General features: G+C 36.5%; 1 protein-coding gene across 6 annotated transcripts in view; it reads right to left on the reverse strand.

Moving 5' to 3' along the window:
- ank2a (ankyrin 2a, neuronal) overlaps positions 1-20,156 on the reverse strand; it is a 74,521-nt gene that overhangs the window by 39,471 nt on the left and 14,894 nt on the right. For 5 of the 6 annotated variants that reach the window (XM_089132452.1, XM_089132451.1, XM_089132448.1 and 2 more), the window contains exons 2-15: positions 14,513-14,614; positions 11,881-11,979; positions 10,767-10,865; positions 10,561-10,659; positions 9,452-9,637; positions 8,271-8,294; positions 7,240-7,338; positions 5,219-5,317; positions 4,712-4,810; positions 3,767-3,964; positions 2,679-2,777; positions 2,211-2,309; positions 1,450-1,548; positions 1,169-1,366 (exon numbers count right to left, since the gene is read on the reverse strand). In XM_089132452.1, the coding sequence (XP_088988578.1) occupies positions 1,169-1,366; positions 1,450-1,548; positions 2,211-2,309; positions 2,679-2,777; positions 3,767-3,964; positions 4,712-4,810; positions 5,219-5,317; positions 7,240-7,338; positions 8,271-8,294; positions 9,452-9,637; positions 10,561-10,659; positions 10,767-10,865; positions 11,881-11,979; positions 14,513-14,614 (1,599 nt within the window). The remainder of the gene's footprint in view (positions 1-1,168; positions 1,367-1,449; positions 1,549-2,210; positions 2,310-2,678; positions 2,778-3,766; positions 3,965-4,711; positions 4,811-5,218; positions 5,318-7,239; positions 7,339-8,270; positions 8,295-9,451; positions 9,638-10,560; positions 10,660-10,766; positions 10,866-11,880; positions 11,980-14,512; positions 14,615-20,156) is intronic. The other variant, XM_089132450.1, reaches the window with a different exon arrangement.

Consider the following 20,156-nt stretch of genomic DNA (forward strand, 5'->3'; position numbering starts at 1 on the left):
CATATAATGCAGGTCTATGGTCACCACCTCAAAGAGCATGCACAGAGAAGTCCAAATTAAACATGATTTAATGACTCGTAAATGTAAGTACACATTGATGGCCTAAGACACGAAACGAGCGGTTTGTGTAGGAAAAAGAACAGTATTTATATTGTTTTTACCTCTTGTAACCACAGCCACGTCCAAGTGATCTGAAGGCACGGGCGCTTCGGTCTGCGCATGCGCCGGAAGAGATCTCTTGCGCGATTGCGAAAAAAAAAAAATCAACATGGTCTGATATATCGAAATTGTCTTCCATTGCAATTTCCTGAATATCTAAATATGTTTAGATCTTCCCAGTGAATGATAACACACTTCTGAAATCTCTGTGTAAAACAATGAGTAACGTATGCGTGCAAGAGATCACTTTCGGGACTTTCCCGAAAAAACGATATAAATACTGTTCGTTTTCTCACACAAACCGCTCGTTTCATGTCTTAAGACATCAATGTGTACTTACATTTACGAGTCATTAAATCATGTTCAATTTGGACTTCTCTGTGCATGTTCTTTGAGGTGGTGACCACAGACTTGCATTATATGACAAGAACGGTTTGACCAAAAAACATCAAAATTGAAAATACTGTGGAAACAAAGACACCTACATCTTGGATGCCCTTGAGGTAAGCTAAAACATATCAAAAATTAATTTCAAAGTGAACCATCACTTTAATACTTTTACTCAGCAAGGACACAGTAATCTGATCAAAAGATTTCGATTTCAAATAAAAGCTGTTCTTTTTTTTACTTTATCAAAAAATACCTGAAAAAAAGTTTAAAGGCAAAAAAGGCAGCACTACTGTTTTCAGGTGTGGTAATAATAATAGTAATAATAAGAAGAAATGTTTCTTCAGCACCAAATCAGCATATTTTAATGATTCATGATGGATCATGTGACACTGAAGATACTGAAGAGTATATGTATTACTATTTCACAATATTATGGTTTTTACAATATTTTTTTAATTCAATAAATGCTGCCTGGGTGAGCATAAGAGACATGAAACAAATCAACCAAAACTTTTGAATGGTAGTTTATATACAAAATAATAGCGTTAGTGAAACAACGTTTGATAAAATATTTGAATGAGGGTCTGTATTTGTTTCACAGATATGCCTGCAGTCGCACCTTTGTGGAGAGTGAGTGAGACGCTCCGGCCTCCAGCAGCACCTCAGCCGTTTCCACCTGCCCTTCACGAGCGGAGATGTGCAGAGGTGTGTATCCATTAGTGGTGGAAGCATCAGGGTGAGCCATGTGCTGCAGTAACAGCTGCACGATCTCTGTCTGACCCAGGCGAGACGCAATGTGAAGGGGTGTCTGATCCTCCTGGAGGGAGAAATACAGATATAGGATATGTTTAAATCTCTATTTGTAGTCATTAATATCTGTATCTGTTTTCATTGACTCACTCTGGCCATGGCATCCACCAGAGCGCCGTTCCTTAGCAAACATCGCACCACCTCCATCTGTCCTGCCCTTGCAGCCATGTGCAATGCAGTCTCTCCACGCTGAGGACAAACACAGTCAGTAATACAGGAGATGCAATGCTGTGTAGGTCTTTTATTTCATTTAGAGGAGAGAACAAAGGACAGGAAATGATTTCGAGAACTTAAACATGTTGCAAGCTTATACCGAAAGCATAAGCATAACCATTTTCGTAACTTAATGTAAACGTTAGCAAAACGTTCTTATAATGAATAGAATAGACAGACAGACAAAACAGTGTTTCATTACTGAATGAATCTTTTGGTTTAAGATCATATTTTAAAATATTATTTCATTTTTTTTAAAACACTCTCACAATATTATTATGCAATATTAATTGCAGAGTAAACACATGAATGTGTGACGTCTGATGTAAATACATCGATCTGCTACTCGAGATGCAGCTTCTGTGTCATTTATGCAGTTCAAAAAGTTTTGATTTTGTTGATTTATGGCTTAAATCTAAGAGTTTGTCATTAAAGATTACACATTTAATAGGGTTACAAACAAAATGGGCTTATAAAGCTAAAAATGTCCCTGGAAATCAAGAATTGCCTCTTAATGGAAAAGTTAATTTGTGTCACATATCACATATCACATATATTTTGGTCAATATCGCTCACCCTACAAGAAATATTAAGAAATATATGCCACAAAATGTCCATCATGATGATTATGTACTCACAATATTACAGACATCAGGTGAGGCTCCATTCTGTAGCAGCAGGAGAACGATATTGAGGTGCCCCATGAATGCTGAAACATGGATTGGTGTCAGGCCGGACTAGGGAGAAAGAGAGGAGAGTGAGATACAGGAGCTAAAATACTGAGCAACGAATGAGCAAGCAGCGCTTGAGTCAGCAGGACAACAAGAGGAACCAATCTCCAATAAATGTAAGGATATGAAATCCACCCTTATTTTTATTCATATTACTTTGGCAGACACTTTAATTGTAAGCGATTTACATTGAATTCAATGCATATATTTTTGCAGTTCATGATCTCTTGGAATCAAACTTTGGCATTGTTAGTGCCCGGTTCTCACTCTGCAAAATGGAATTATTAAACTCTAAATAATTAAACTCTACAAAGTTACATGGAAAATTACATATTATCCAAGTAGGGCACAGTCACATACTACCAAGACTCTCACCTCAGTGATGGCTTGGATTGAGGCGCCATATTTAACCAGCAGTTCCATGACTTTCACTCTGTTCTTCTTGCAGGCAATATGCAGAGGAGTGAAGCCATTCTGAAAATAACAAACATATTTAAATACATCACTAGCTACAGTATGTTTCAATCCAAAGTTGCTCATTTAACCTATGCACTAATTTGGAATATCGCATAAAAGATTTGGGAAATAGTGGAAACCACCTAAACCGAGTCCAAGTCCTGAGATCAAGAAAAGAACAAGATTTTGAGAGGTTGGGAGCAAGACAAGACCATGGCAGGGCGAGACTGAATCAAGACCAAGACCAGCATTTCTTAAATTTATCTAAAAGATCCACATTTACTGTCTGAGAAATGACTTGCATTTAATCAATAAAAACATTTAAAATAATGAGACATTATATAGAGCTGTTACCAATCAAACAAAATCACTAACAATTAAACTAAGACGCACAGACGTTGCACCTGAATTGGTACAAATAAACCAACATAAATATTGTTGAGATTTATGTTTTAAAAATAACATTTCCAATATAAAAATATGATGGAAATTATATTTAACCACCAGTAGGTGGTGTCAAATCGCTCTGTCAAGGAATCATTTATTCAACCGTCAAAACATAAAATCAATCTCACGTTTGAAATCATGCTCATATTCGTAAAAACAGCTCTCTTGCTCTTGTTATATTGCTTAATTACATCATAAGTTATAATATAAAAAATCAAGATCTTGTACTGTTTTGCAATCATATCTTTATTTTTTTTAATCTTTTTTTAATCAAATTTAAAAAAAAAACTAATTTCTGACATTACCCCAGTGATTACTGACAACAGTAACAAGTAACAAGTTATTTGTTGTATTTGAAGCAGGAAATTTAAAAAAAAAATATTTTATTTTTTTTACACATTATTTTATTTTATTTTCATTAATGGCATTTCCATTCAGTTTTTTTTAAATGTGATACACAAAAATTCACGAAAAAAATAAGTAGATAGAAACACACATAATGCTGATTGACACACACGATCCAGATCCACATTCATTTAACCATCAAGACAAAGAATTACCAGTGCTCTAGCATTAGGATTTGCTTTCTTATCCAGCAGTAATTTTGTGACTCTGTAGTGACCACAGTGGGCAGCAACATGAAGGGCGGTCAGGTAGTCCAGTGTTACATCATCAACCGGTGCCTTGTGTTGCAGCAGGTGTTTCACACACTCGACGTGATCACCCTGAGCAGACATGTGCAGAGGAGACAGTCCGTTCTGTGAGTGGAAATACAAAGAGAGAAAAAAACCCAGATCAGCTTCAGATCAAAAAGTGTTGTGCTGGCACCATGGAGCAGTTATACTACACTCTCAGATAAAAAAGACAAAAGCTGTCACTGGGGCTGTACCTTTTCAAAAGATACACTTTTGTACCTAAAGGCTGCATATTGGTACCTTAATAGTAGATATATGCACCTGAAATGTACATATTAGCACCTGAAATGTACATAGTAGCACCTGAAATGTACATATTAGCACCTGAAATGTACATATTCACAGCTAAAATGTACATATTAGCACCTGAAATGTACATAATAGCACCTGAAATGTACATATTAGCATCTGAAATGTACATAATATCACCTAAAATATACATAATAGCACCTGAAATGTACATATTAGCATCTAAAATGGACATATTAGCACCTAAAACGGACAAAAGTTTACCTTTTGAAAAGGTACAGCCCCAAGTGACAGCTTTTGTACCTTTTTTATGAGAGTGTAGCCTATGACATGATGAGACAGTTATATTATATGATTACCATCATATACCACAGTGAAAGCACACTACTTTTAGTTTTTATTAAGGAAATGATTACCTTTATCAAGCAAGGGCGCATTAAATTGATTACAGTAAAGACGGCGTGTGTGTTTGTGTATGACTTGAACCTGAATCAATGGGGACTCATGTCACTGTGGGGACCTAAATTGAGCAGTTAGACATTAGCAGTTTTTAGGAAGCACCTTGGTCCGTGCCAGTATGGGTGCTCCTTTTTCAAGCAGTATTTCCACTGCAGTGTCATGTCCACTTCTGGCTGCACAGTGCAGAGGTGTTAGGCCATCCTGTTCAACAGAGAGACGATAAAAACAGTCAAATAGCATATACTGTACAAAAACTCACACAAACCAGGGGTCCTGGAGGGCCGCTGTCCTGCAGAGTTTAGCTCCGACCACAATTAAACACACCTGAACCAGCTAATCAAGGTCTCACTAATACTACAAACTTTCAAGCAGGAGCAAGAGCCTTTTTGGACCTAAACTCTGCAGGAACAGTGGCCGTCCAGGACCGAGTTTGGGGACCCAAGCCTAAAACAGTATGAATCGTCAATCGTAATGCATTGCTCACAAAATGCTATTAATTTCACATACTGAAGAATATTCAATAACTGTTTCTCTAAACTGCTGTTAACAGTACAGGTAGAGGGCGCTTGTTTTAAAGCATTTTGATGGAACTACAGTACTGATACTCACCCTGGTCTTGGCATCAATCTGAGACCCCCTATCTAGCAGCAGATCAATCATGTTGGTATTTCCTCGTTTGGAGGCCACATGGAGAGGGGTTATGCCATTCTAAACAAAACAGTACATATTTTAGGATAGATTATTTATATTCATGCTTACTGGGGAGGGGGGAGAAGGATAGTTTACCAAAAAATTATAACTGTGCGATTTCTGTGAATAACATCTTAAACATAACTCCGTTTCTTACAGAAAGCTATTGGATAGATTTAGAAGACTTTCCAACTTTTTCACAGACAAGGCTTAAGTCGTTTAAAATGCATTTTGCTGTTTTATGCTGACATATTTTGATGTCTTTACATATGTCAGTGGCATTGTTTTTGATGCACACCAGTAATATTTTTTTTTTGTCTAAGGCATGTTGGTAACACTTTACAATAAGGTCCATAGTTAACATTAGTATTAACTATGAACTAACAATTAGCAATACATTTGTTACTGTATTAGTTAATCTTCATTGATGTTAGTTAATAAAAATAAAGCTGTTCATTGTTTGTTAATGATAGTTCCCAGCGAATTGTGTTAATAAGTTTTAAATAAAGTATTAGTAAATATTGAAATTAACATTTACAAAGATTAATAAATGCTGCATAAGTGTTGTTCACTATTAGCTCATCCTAACTAATATAGTTAACTAATGAACCTTATTGCAAAGTGTTACCAGCATGTTTATAAAAACGACTTAAAGGAGAACTCCGGTCAATTTTAACATTGAGCTCATTTTTTGTACATTTGGAGTGCTGTCAGTACAGACAAAAATGACAAAACTCGGTGTTGCCTACACCGTGCTATCGTCTTTTTAAAATTCGCACCCTGTTGACTTCAATGGGGCATGTTCTAAACCTGCTTTTAGCCTCTTAGCATGCTTGATTTGTCATTACGAGTGCACAGCCACGTGAGAGGTGTTATTAAGAGTGACCACGGACAATCTGCAGTAGATGTGAAATATATGAATAAAATAATGTTAATTTAGCCAGCTCACATACCTCTATTTACTTCCTGTTTTCGGTTGAAGCCCACAGTAGTCGATTGTCGAGTTCATGTGTGCGATCATTGGTGAATATCATCTCAAACCTACCACTGTGTGGTGTTCTGAGAATATCAGCTCAAATGGAGATTCATCCGAATCAGATGTTGAACACACATAGGAGGTTTGAGATGATAATCACTAATTATCGTCCGCATGAGATCGACAATCGACTACTGTGGGCTTCAACCGAAAACAGGAAGTAAATAGAGGTATGTGAACTGGCTGAATTAAAATCATTTTTATTCATATCTTTCACATCTACTGCAGTCAGATTGACCGTGGTCACTCTTAATAACACCAATCACATGGCTGTGCACTCGTAATGGCAAATAAAGGATGTTAAGAGGCTAAAAGCAGGTTTAGAACATGCCTCATTGAAGTCAACAGGGTGCGAATTTTAAAAAGACGATAACACGGTGTAGGCAACACCGATTTTTCTGTACTGTCTGTACTGACAGCACTCCAAATGTACAAAAAAAATGAGCTCAATGTTAAAATTGACCGGAGTTCTCCTTTAAATGTCCTAATTGAACCAAGGCCTAATCCTGGCTTAATCTAAGCCCAATCTGTGAAACTGCTTTATATAATAATTTGCCTAATTGTAAGTAATGCATCCAAAATCCTACTACATTGAGTAAGGCAAAAAAGACTTGTATGTTATTTCAGTGTTTCCCAACCCTGTTCCTGGCGGCACACCAACACTGCGTGTTTTCTTTGTCTCCCTAATCAAACACACCCGATTCAACTCATCAGCTCATTAACCCACCTGATTATGAGCTGATGGGTTGAGTCAGGTGTGTTTGATAAGGGTTACAAAGAATACACGCAGTGTTGGTGTGCCGCCAGGAACAGGGTTGGGAAACACTGTGTTATTTGTATGAAGTGTAGAATCACAAAAAGTAAGCTAATAGAAAATATCACTTTTTTAGGCTTTAGATCGTACCCTGGCTGTGAAGTCTACAGCCGCCCCTCTGTTGAGCAGCAGCGTGGCCACATTAACATTACCGTAGTGAGCAGCAATATGCAGAGGAGTGAAGCCACTCTGTTAGACAATGGAATAGTATTGGGGTAAAAGAAGGGATAGAACAAGGGAAAGAAGAAAACAGAATGAAGTTAAGTTTGCTAATGCAAATCCATCATCCATCAACAGCCATCATCCATGATCTTCCATGCAGCATTCCAATGAATCATCACATTTGTGCAAAAACTTAACAGAAAGAAAAGAATGGCAAAGTAAAACAAGTGTCTGGATTCTCATCTGCTACCAATGGATCCAACCACACCATGCACTAGAGTGAATGAAAAGTAAAAACTTAAAATGAAATAACAAACGGAAAGATTAGATTTTTGCATGTTATAATATATAAGCACATTCCCAGTGTCATGAGATAGAGAGATGAGAAGTTTCTCAGTGACAATGAAAGAAAAAAAAAAGATGATGAACAAAATATCTGAACAAATGTTAGTCAGCAACTACTCTCTATTACTAAAGATGAATGTATTGATAGGAAATTGGCATTGTCTGTCTTACTGAGTTTGCTTGATGGTGCCATTGTTTTCTTACCTTTCCATTCTGACAGACATGGTGCAATTTAAAAAACAGAATTAACAAAAAGGTGCAGCAAAATGTGACCGAGAGACTTCTACACAGACAGTGAGAGTGACAGCATGACTTCACATGCACAATTGAGAGTTAAACGTCTGTTTGGCCTGTTAGTAAAATCATAAGTGGTATTAAATAACATAATGAACCCCTATTTCCTGCTCAAAACATCACGATGAGCAAGAAACACCCAAACATTAAGAAAACAGTGTTGCACTAAAATAAAAACAACAATGTGTCATGCACTACATTTAAAAGGGACAAGACTTTACTCTCCCCATGCACTGTAAAAGAAAGATTCAATGTCAAGTAGCACATTAGACTTTACAAGAGTCAAGACGAATGCAGGATTCTGTTGAGAATCTTAATACCTCTGTAGTCCTGTTGACCATCATCTGAGGAAAAAACATCAGATTTTCATCTTAAAAGGAGCAATCCAAAAGCATGACTATAATTCAGTGAAGGAAAAAAAGCCAAACAAATGTTCTAATATCAATCTCAATAGCTTAAAGAACCTCAATGCAAGACTAATTAATAAATAAATAAATCCTTTTAAAATAATTGTGCACAGTGATATTAAAAATATGATTACCATATTGATATCCCATGGTATTTTACACAGTAAAGGCCTGGTTTCACAGACAGGGTTTAGATTAAGGCCTTAGTTTAATTAGGTTAAATGTACCATTACTGGCGTCCATCTTGAGATTTTGAGCTTTAAATTTAAGATATGCAAGGTGCTTTCAGTTAAAACAGCTCAGACATGCATTTTAGTCTGGGCCTAGGCTTAAGCTTTGCCTGTGAAACCAGGGGTAAAGTTCAAAGAACACCATGGTACAACGATACTGTATATGTACCAAATGAAAAACCATTACAATGCTAAATTTTCAAATAATACAGGATACTATCATGACACCTTGTCGAGGTCTGCAATCCACAGGACCAGCTTTGAATTGCTGAGTGTGGATGCGGGAGGGAAGATAGTAATATGTGCGTGAACGAACGAACAAACGAAATGACTTGTGGGCTACTGCAAAACATAATTATCTAAAAATAATAGCAAGCAAAAATCTGTCAGCCTTGCTTTTGTGGAAATTGTAAAAATAGCATCGAAACGAGACAGATCTAACCGGGCCAGGACTGAAAAATCTGTGTAGACTTCATCTGACGGGCTTTTGCGAGTGGGAATTGGACAAAACATGAAAGTTTCAGGCAGGTGTGTGTGACCAAGATGTGGCGACCTTTTCCGCTACCAGAACTGAGCCATATGTGCCATGGTTGGCCCAGATGAGGCCAGTAAATGTATGCTATCGCCAGCCACACTTAGATTGAGTCATCGAAGGGGCCAGAAGAATGTGGGAGATGTGGGCCACAACTGGGTGTCATTTGCTATCTGGGGCAGAATTGAAAAATCCATCCCGCGCAGACCTCTAACACTATGTCTAAAAATTGTATTACTATCCGTAAAACCAAACATGTCTAAAAAGCATACTATTGCTATAGTACCAACCAAAAGTATGAACATGAAAATTCCACTCCTTTGCTCTCTTACCTTGGACTGGACATCAGCATTGTGGTCGTTCTGGAGCAGCAAAGCAGCAGATTTGGTGTCATCTTTGCGAGCCGCGATGTGGAGAGCAGGCAGACGGACTTTACCTTTTGTGTCATGTTCCAGGAGCAGAGAGACCACCTGATTATGACCCTGCTGCAGAGCAATGGCCAGAGGAGTGAAGCCATCCTAGAAATGGAGAGAACAGATACAGAGATTAACAAACAGAACCATCACTTTGTTCAGACACAACAGCCATAACCAGCTTGACCAATATGTAGGTTAAGTGGCTGCTAGTCCAGCTGATCAACCCCCTAGACCAGCTTGAACCAGCAAATGAACAGGAAAGAAACCATAAACCATCTGATGCTATTAGTTGGATTTTCTAACAGTGATGAATATGATTTCAAATCATTCAAGATTGAGATTTCTCTTCCATCTAGTTTTAGACAGTCTTTACCTTGCATGTTTGTTACACAATAAGAAAAGAAAATAAGCAAGTCATCAAAATCACAGTCTATGTGTAAAGTGTAAATGCTATCCTCTATTAAAAAAGACCTATTATGCCCTTTTACAAAGTCTTGATTTTGTTTTGGGGGTCTACTATAATAGTTTTTCCTGATTGAATGTAAAAAAAAAGTTTTTTATATAGTTGCAGCACCTCTTTTCGCACTCTGTCAATAACGTTCTGTTTAGCGTCAGTCTCTATGAAGCCCCTCCTTCCGTAAAGCATAATGGGCTCTGATTGGTCGGCTGGACCAGTGGGTTGTGATTGGTCAACTGAGTTTCAACACACTACTAACTCAATCAGACCTCGTTTTTTCGCATATACCTAGGGTGGAAATTATTCAAATGAGCGATACTATGAGTTCGTACGCGGAAGAAAACTCAAGACTGCAATCAAAGTGCTTCAGGGAGTTGACTGATATTGAGAATAACTCACTTTGGAGTGGACTTTGTAACTTTGCAGACCTTTTTCATGCTCAAACAGCCACATTACACAGTAAAGAAAGTTGAAAATGTAAAAAAAAAAAAGCATAATAGATCCTCTTTAAGATACACAGCTATGCTTGTATGGGCATGTTACACACACAACAATCGCAATCACAAACCTCTGTGGCTGTGCTCTGGTTTCCACCATTCTCCAGAAGATATCGCACAACATCCAGGTGATTCTCTTGAGCAGCCATATAAAGTGGACTGAAGCCATTCTGTAGTAACATACAGCTTAATATTATAACAATTTATAAAATAATACTTAAATTAAATGAATTATTATTTGACTGTATATTATTATTATAATTTATGCTTTTCTCACCTGCGATTGGGAGTTAACATCCGCTCCTCTTTTCACCAACAGCTTCGCAACCTCTTTCTGCCCAGCCAGACAAGCAATGTGTAACGCAGTGTTCCCTTTCTGAAGAGGAAAGGGAGATATATATTAATTGTGCACTTTGTGTGCGAGTATGTTCATACTTGTGTGAATCACAAAGGTTCAACTCTGAAAAAAGCTGGAAAAAATTATTAATTAGTCTTATGGGTTTGATTTACAGTAAAAAAAATATCCCAACAAATTATATATATATATATATATATATAACACAGTCTCATCCCAAAAAGTCATATAACTGACGTCTTGGGACGTCTTTTGACCATACGTCAATATCCGCCTTTTTAGGGCCCCCTTAAACGTCGGTAGATGGCGATCCCGGGCCGTCATACAACTGACGCTTTACCTTTAACGTCAGTTAGGTGACGGGTTAGGTTTAGGGTTAGGTTTAGGTCTGGGGTAGAGTTAGGATCCCATAACCTCATCTACCGACGTTTAAGGGGGCCCTAAAAAGGCGAATATTGACGTATGGTCAAAAGACGTCCCAAAACGTCAGTTATATGACGTCTTGGGATGAGACCAGGTTGATATATATATATATATATATATATATATATATATATAAAACAAGATATCGAAATTTTTACTTCAGAAGCAAAATTGCATTATATATTACAACATTTTCAAAGAAAATATCTAATTTTTCTTAACCCAAAAGCAACTTTTTATCTTTTTTATGCACAAATCTAAAATAATTCAGAGAAGTTTGTGCTTGAAACAAAAAAAGCTATTTGCCTGCTTGTGCAAAATAGTAGAAATCTTATCAGGCAAAAAGGACCTTTATGAATCTAGTCCATAATAAAAAAAAATGTCCTTGCAGTATAAAGCTCTCCACTGTCAGTGTGATTGCTGGTCATTTGTTTATAGTTCCTGGCTTGTGTGGGTGTGTCTGTTTGGCCCTGCGTGTCAGATGACAGGAGTCAATAGAGTCCATCATCGTATCACAGTGCTGGATGACTAACATTCCATCAGATTTACTCTCTAGCCATTTGGTAATCTCATATCCCTCTCTCCAGTTTGTGAGTGTATATGTGTGCTTAACCTTGGTTGAAGAGTCCACGGTTGCACCCCTCTCCAGAAGTTCCTCCACCAGCCCCACGTGACCCTCTTTGGCTGCTAGATGGAGCGCATTAAGTCCGTTCTAAGTGAAAAGGGAGAAATGATTAATACATTTTTTTATGCAAATGATAAATAGCAGGAAAATTTGACATCCTATACTCAACACTAATAATAGATAGACTAATACTCTTATGCTTTTTCTAGATTGATTAATAAATATAGTAAATTGTTATGTATAGCTCTAGAAAAAAAACAAGATTCATTAAAAAATGTAAGATTATGGTTAATATGTTAAATATATTAGAAAGTTTTAAATATAGTTTTTTTTTTTTTTTAATGTTGTGTGTTTTATGTCTATTCTCATCTCCTCTCATCTCAACTTTCCCCCAGACCCAGTTTAAAAATCCCTGATACAAAGAATAGTTCTCACAGATTTTGCTATGGCTAAATTTACCAACAGCCTTTTTTTTCTATTTCTACTTTAACCAGAATTGCAATTTTAACCATTGCAAAATGTGTAATTTTCATCATATCATGTCAAAGTCACTTATGCTATTAATTAATCATGCTGGCGGTGTTTAGTGTTTAATCTCTTTTTTCTCCAGCTGTAATAAGCATTCCCCTAATTTAAACATCGCCACCTGTCTTAATTTACTAATGCACCTGATTCCGTGTTTGATGGGTAAATCATGACAGCTCTTGTGTAACGCAGTGTGGCTAACATTCAGACACGTCAGTAAGAGCAGAGAGAATTAACTACACTCTAATCTCATTTATTTAGATAATAAAAGCTGTATGAATTTTTGGATCTGGAGAGAGGGATTCCGGTGAAAGAGTGGGAAGAAAAAAAAAACAGATAAAACATGAGCAGATTATGTTGCAATATCACTCAGCGAGGATTAGAAGAGTGGACTCTAGAGAAAAGAACATGGAATGCTTGTCCATTGTTGTGCTGACATGCTCATTACTGGCGACTCCATATGACATCATGATGGATAAATGTCATGGAAAAACGTATCGGTTACCTAACGTAGCCTCGGTTCTTTCTAGAAGAGGGAACGAGTATTGCGTAAGTTAGCTTATACGCTACGGGAAAGATTGATCTTTTTCAGGATATTGAAGCCAAAAAAATGATCCTTAATTTTGTGTTCATTGTCATAGCAGACCTAGAGCAGGCCGTCTACCGTCTCACGTCCAATGAAGGGCGCTCGCACCTTCACAGCCTCATAGCCCGCCAGTATGGGTGTGGTTTAGCATACATAAGCAGGGCTCAGAGGCCGTTTCTCTGGTTTTCATCGACTGAAATCGGAGGGAAGGCAAACAGCGGGCGGCTGGGCCAGATTTTGGCTAGCGCGTCCTCGTTCTTTGAAAAGAACAATCGAAGCACCCAGTTGCATTTAATAAAAAATATAATAATAAAAAAGACAATCACACCTTTCATCATAAATCAGTAGATATGCTATTCAGTTTGGACATACTGTCAAACTTAGTGAATCATGCCATCTACATTTATTCTACAGTCTTGTTAAACCAGTGTTAGTGTAACATTAAGGTTCTTTCTCTTTTTTCCCCCTGGGTTGGTCATGGTTTCTGGCTATTTGTTTGCTAGTATAATGACTACATTTGCATCATATTTATTTGGCACACCCTGCTAAAAACCAGTGCCATTAAGATTATTGTTGGGCAGTTTTATAGTTCATGCCTGTGCCAAATCTTGTTGAATGGTAATTGCATGTGGTATCATCTGTTCATTGATAAAAGTTAGCTTTATCACATATCTGACTGGATAACGTTTTATTTTACGTGCATTTTAGTGCATTTAGGACTGTTTGGTTTTCAGTTCACATATTTTAAGATTAAAGATCCATTTGCCTTCAATACATTTGGTGACATCCGTGCATTGTTATTATGCCAGGGGTAGTTTGTAAGAAATGGTTGAACACAGCAGTGCTGTGACAGTGGGAGGGTTTGGTTATCCAGAAGGTACAGAAGGTCGGGAGTGTGAACAGCTGCCAGAGACACGCATGAGTAAAAAGCCTTCGATATACTAGAAAGAACTGGCTGGCAGAGAGAATTAGCTGATGATGTCCTGATGGTAATGCAGCATTTGTCAGGAATCAGTATGGCTCTCTAACATCATAAAGCAATGTGTGCTAAAAAAGCAGGCGCATTTCTAATAATCAGGATTATCCTTCCCTCACAAAGAACAATGTACTAGGACTTTCTAAAGAGTGCATAGCTAACACAGAGTTGACAAAATACTGTATGTCTCTTAAGCTAGAAAAAAAAAAAGTTTATGGCAAACCTGCTTCTTGGAAAACATAGGCCTTAAAATTCAGCATTACCCAACATATTTTATCTCCACAGATTATATTTTAAGAATATAAATACATAATGTAAGAATTGATAGAACTGTAACAGCGTGCAAAACTTCCAAATGTCGCATTTATTTGAATTAAAGCAACATCAAGCTAGCTTTGAAAGCATAAGATCCCACCCTCCCTTCAGATTGTCTCCAAAGCTAGCCTTTTAAATTGAGGCTGAGGAAACCGATGAGAAAACATGGCATTAATTTCTTGTTTTTTGTAATACTGAAATACTGGTTCAGAAGTTACCTGGTTGCATGTAGAAATGTCCTGTCCACTCTTGAGGAACTCCAGCACCTTTTCAACATTTCCTGCTCTGGCTGCTCTCAGGAAGCTGGTGTTACTGTCCGACTGTGGAAACAACACACCATAAAAAAAAAATAAAAAATAAAAAAAAAAACCCATCAGCTCAGATCTGGTAAAATATTGAGAAATTACAATGCAATATTCAAGTGATCAAAGTCAATGCAATTCATTTTACTTTCGTAATAGGGCAAATGTAGGGTAAGATCTGAATTTTTCCAATAAGGATGGTCCTTCTGATAATGTACATTACCATTTAAAAATGCAGGGTCAGTAAGATTATTTTGAAAGAAATGAATAAACATTAAACTGATCAAAAGTGACAGTAAAGATTTCCATTGAATCCAACTAATTTGAGCAGCAAATCAGAATGGTTTCTGGAGGATCATGTGACTCTGAAGACTGGAGTAATGATGCTGAAAATGCAACATTGCATCACAGGAATATATTACATGTTAAAATATTAAAATAGAAAAACTATTATTTTTAATCGTAATAAAATTACAGTCTTCCTGTCATTTTGAAGTGAGCATAAGAGACTTTAAAAAAAAAAACATAAAAAAAATCATACAACCCCAAACTTTTGAAAAAGTATTTGTCAGGATTCATAAAGTATGTCTCAACATGTATGTGAAATTTAGCATTTTAGTGGGTGTAGGCTATATTCTTTTATCAGAATTGTTTGTTTGACTGTGACTCTGCTAAATATAGACAGCAAAAACGAAGGCAGCTGACATTACAAACACACACACACACACACACAGAGAGAGAGAGAGAGAGAGAGAGAGAGAGAGAGAGAGAGATGGATAGATAGATCTGAATGTGTGTATGAATATGCACTGAAAGTATTGCCATGCGAAGAGGAAATTAATGCTAAGATCAAATTTCCTATTTGGCATCAATCAGCGAACATGTGTTGGTTTATACTACTATAGAGCAGTTCCTTTTAAAGGCATTGACATGAGAGTCCCAACTCCCAACTGTGGCAAATAAAACCTGCATGTTCAATGCAAACACAAAATCCTCAATGTACAAGAGCAGGTAGACCTGTTTACTTTACGTTATGCTTTAGACGAAAAGTTTACTTTTCAACAGCAGCACAAAATGTATTTAAACACGCAGACAGTATTGTTATGAAGATATTAAAACCCTTAAAATTCTAGAAACCTCTTTTATATGCCTATGTCAAGCTTTTTTATCAGTTCAAGACAGCATTCAGGCATTTAGTTCAAATAGAAATGAAGCTCCGGCAATAAATCAGTACCTCTCAGGTCATGTACATGAGGCACTAATGTGTCAGGGCAGGCAGGCCATCACAGGCTCTTGACCGAAATGTTCGAGGCATGACCTCTGCTCCTTTTGCGGTCGAGAGGTCACATTTTAAGACTTAACCATTGGTAACAGAAACTAACTATACATTTGTTCCTGACGTTCATGAACTGCACACATGTTCCACTGTTTGAGCTCATGTTGGCAAGAAAAATCTGTTGATAACTGTTAAACATACATACCTAAAAAATAATTTTGAACAATAATAAATAAAAGAATAACACCAATTAATCCTTTTATATTAGTGATGATCATCTTACCTGAGGTACTTAAAAGAAGCTGATAAAAATCCAGTATAAAAATTAATTAAACATCTGAAAAGTCTAAAAAATACTGATACAAAAATAGTAGAAAAAAAAAATATATATATACATATTTCCAGCAGGTTTTGTTGGTTATTGCTGTTTTGGTGATGGTCAGACCCAGACCAAATCTTGGTGAAGCTATTCAATTAACATGTTTTTTTCTGGTGACGCTAGTTGACCAAATAGTCTTGGTTGAGCTAAGAAGCCGAAACATTTCCAAGTTAAAGAAATAGTTCACTCAAATATATATAGAGTAGGGCTGTGCAAAAGTTAATTGCGATTAATCGCATCCAAAATAAAAGTCTGTGTTTACATAATATATTTGTGTGTGCTGTATATAATTATTTTGTATATATAAATACCTATGCATGCATGTATATATTTAAGAATTATTTGCGCTTAAATTCTGTATATATTTATAAATACATAATCTATATTGTATAAATTTAAATATTTTATATATGAATAACACATTTTCTTAAATATATACATGCATGTGTGTTTATTTATATATACAAAATTATTATATACAGCACACACAAATATATAATGTAAACACAGACTTTTATTTTGGATGCGATTAATCGCAATTAATTTTTGCACAGCCCTAATATAGAGATATATATTATCATTTACTCACCATTATGTTGTTCCAAACCTGTCACATGAAAGAAGATATGTTGAAGAATGTTGGTAACCAAACAGTTTAGTACCAATTGATTTCCAAAAAACCCTTCCATTTCTCAAAATATCTTCTTTTATATTCCAGCAAAGAAATAAAGTCATACAAATTGAATGTTCTTAAGATCTTAACTGCTATTGCCATGTTTAAATGAATAAGAGAAGATTCTTAATGTTATGTTTTTGACCCCATCATCCCAAACACAAAATATGTTGGTCCTTTTTTTTTAGCAGAAAAATCCCCTCAACAAATGTCTATTGAACCTAGATTACATTGACGTTGCCTTACCACGGTATCTGCCACAGAGTTGTAGCAATGGTCCAGATATGGATCACTTCCAATAGTCCGCAAGCCTTTATCTGAACCACATGCCCTACACATTGCCGCATTGCCCATGGTAAAGAGTGACCCAAAGCTTTGCAAAACAAAAAAAAAACTACTCTTTACATCAACGTCTGGTGCTTTCGTATAGATTCCGCACTTGCTGTGTCTTTTCCAGTGATAACAAACCACTGAACATCAAATCGCTCTTTGGAAGATTGATTCCAACTCCCTCATATGCACTTAGCTTTATGGGTTCATTATCCTCAGTCTTCAGGTAGTACCCAGGAGCCCATTCAATTATCAGCATCAGAGCATCTATCCAGCTAATGCAAAATCCCCCAAACTTTCATGTCAATCTTTCTCCTCAGGTCCCGAACATAATCTCTTATGTGCTCTCTCTGATCTGCCCTGGGTCTTCTCTGAGAATGAGTCCCGTATTGGCGTAGACCTCTTGTCTCCTCTTCTTTTCCAGTCTTGTCTCTCTTCCCGCCTGGCTTTGTGACTGACAACTGCGGCCGTTAACGTGTCTCCCATTGCTATATCAGGCCAAATATCCGCCCTGTCCGGGATCCAGGGTTATTTTTAACCCCTCCAGGCTCAGGCAGACAGAGCAAGGCCCAGGAAAGGGCAATCCTGCTGGGGAAGAGTCAGCTGGGAAACCTGCCCTTTTCCTCCTGAGGTCCAGGAATGTGCTTCCACCGGGACAACTGAAGTCAAAAAGTCTTGACTGGAGCAAGATCATCTAGTGTTTAAAATGCAACATATTTGCAAGACTATGTAAATCATGGAGTAGCATCTAAAAGAGCTTCTTATTCTTAAAGAATTTCAGCTATTCAATTCAGTGAAGGCTCTTGCAAAGCAGTTTAAAACCACTATCCATGAGGAGTAAAACCAAGATTGCACAGCTATAGTAATGCCTACAGTGAATCAGACCGAATGGCATGATGGCATCTCTGTCTGTGGGTCATCTCTGGCCCCGAGGTGGTCAGCATTGATCAAACTATGATTCAGCACTAGGTAGACCCCACTACAGACATATTGACTGCCCTGATCAATGCTATGCCCCCAGTAAAAGGTAGGGTAGGAAATTTCAGAGAGGCTAGTAATAGCAAGCTAGATTTTAACCCTTTCACACGAAAGTTTAAAATATTCGAACTGACCCCCCCAGTGTGAGTTTTTCAAGGCGACCGTTATTTAGAACTTGCCACTTTAATGTTTCCATGGTGACGCATCATTGCTTGTCACGTGACACAGCACAACCGCAACACAGCGCTGAATGAATGATGATCTGCTTTTATGTAATTTTTGCTTTTTTATTAAAAATATTCACAAATGTATTAGCTATAGCATGAAACACTGATATTCCGATTGTCAAATATGTGCAAGTGGATGGGTTTTGTTGTTTAAACATCTTTATAACAATCGCGTTAGTTGAGCTGTATGCACAATGGGCGGCGCCATTTTAATTTGTTTTACAGTTCAGAGAATCGGATCTGTTGGATTTACAACGTCAATTCACGAAATAAATGAAAGTAAGAGGCCGGTGAACTGGGAGAAGAATAGGGTCAAATGTTAAGCTACTAACACAATGTGTACCTGATATGAATAAAACGTGTCGTCTTATTATAACTGAAAGGACAATATAACAAAATGAAATGTCCTGATTTGCTGCTCAATAAACAATTTGTATTAGCAATATTGAAAACAGTTGTGCTACTTAATATTTTTGTGGGGAAAAAAGCTTTGAATAGACAGTTGATGAACAGATGAAAAAATATACAGTGTTTATATATATATATATATATATATATATATATATATATATATATATATATATATATATGCTCTATATATTCAACACATCCTTGCTAAATGACAGTATTTTTAAAAACTGTTTCAAAAAGGATTTTGTTTTTTCTCAAAAATTATTTTCTTACCCAAACATTTTAACAGTATATCATTATGTAATTTAAAACAAAATAGCCGTATTTTTGGGGAAATAACATTGTACAAAACATAAAGTATATAAAAAAAATGTGCACGTTAATTACAATATGTAAATGAAAGTTTGCAACATGCAAATTGTAATTCTGGTCCTCATGCATCTCAGTTATAACGTGCTTTCTAGTTTCATAGGGATCTGCAGGTCAGGCATGTGATGACACTGCCAATATAGGTATAGGTCATCCAGGTCAAATAGCTTAACAAATTGCATGAGGGACATGTTTTATTAAACATCTGTCCTTAAAAATTCTTTCGCTTCCTTGTTGCCCCTTTTCATATCTCTAGTCATTGTTTTTTCATGAATGATTCATTCATAGCGTCTGTCACATCATGAATGAAATTCTTTGGAGGCGAACTACTGTAATCATTTGCGTTTCTCATAATATATCTTTTGGCTGCATTATAATGATTTACTTATTTGAAAAATGATCAATGATCAGGGGATAGGGAATTTGGCTATTTAATTTGCACCGTTTAATTCCATTCATTGAACAACATGTTTTTAATAAAGAGTTCATTTTGCTGATAGAGATTTAACAACAGAGTTGGTCCAATCTTTCCATCACTACTTCTCAGTTATTTCCCCCCAATTAAACTTGCATTTTTACTAAATAAAATAAAATGAATAAATTAGCAACTTAAAAATCTTTGATATAGTAAAACACTTTCAAAACAGGTAAGTGCTTTGGCAGATTGCCAGCTTAAAACTAAAACTTTATATCAATAAGTCATGTCATTACATATGTATAATGAGATTTTGTGCTCGAGACAAATTTGCATAAAAGATGATCCTATTTCCTAAGCCTCTTCCAGTATCTGTGCTCTGAAACAGGTGCAGAACAGCTGACTACAGGATTAATTCCCACAGCTCATCTGCAGGATAAAAAAAAGGCAACCATAAAAATTTTGTTTATATTAAATGTTTTATTAAATATTATTATTTTTT

This window comes from Pimephales promelas, chromosome 6 (assembly GCF_988280905.1).
Source record: "Pimephales promelas chromosome 6, fPimPro1.hap1.1, whole genome shotgun sequence".
Classification (NCBI taxonomy): Eukaryota; Metazoa; Chordata; class Actinopteri; order Cypriniformes; family Leuciscidae; genus Pimephales; species Pimephales promelas.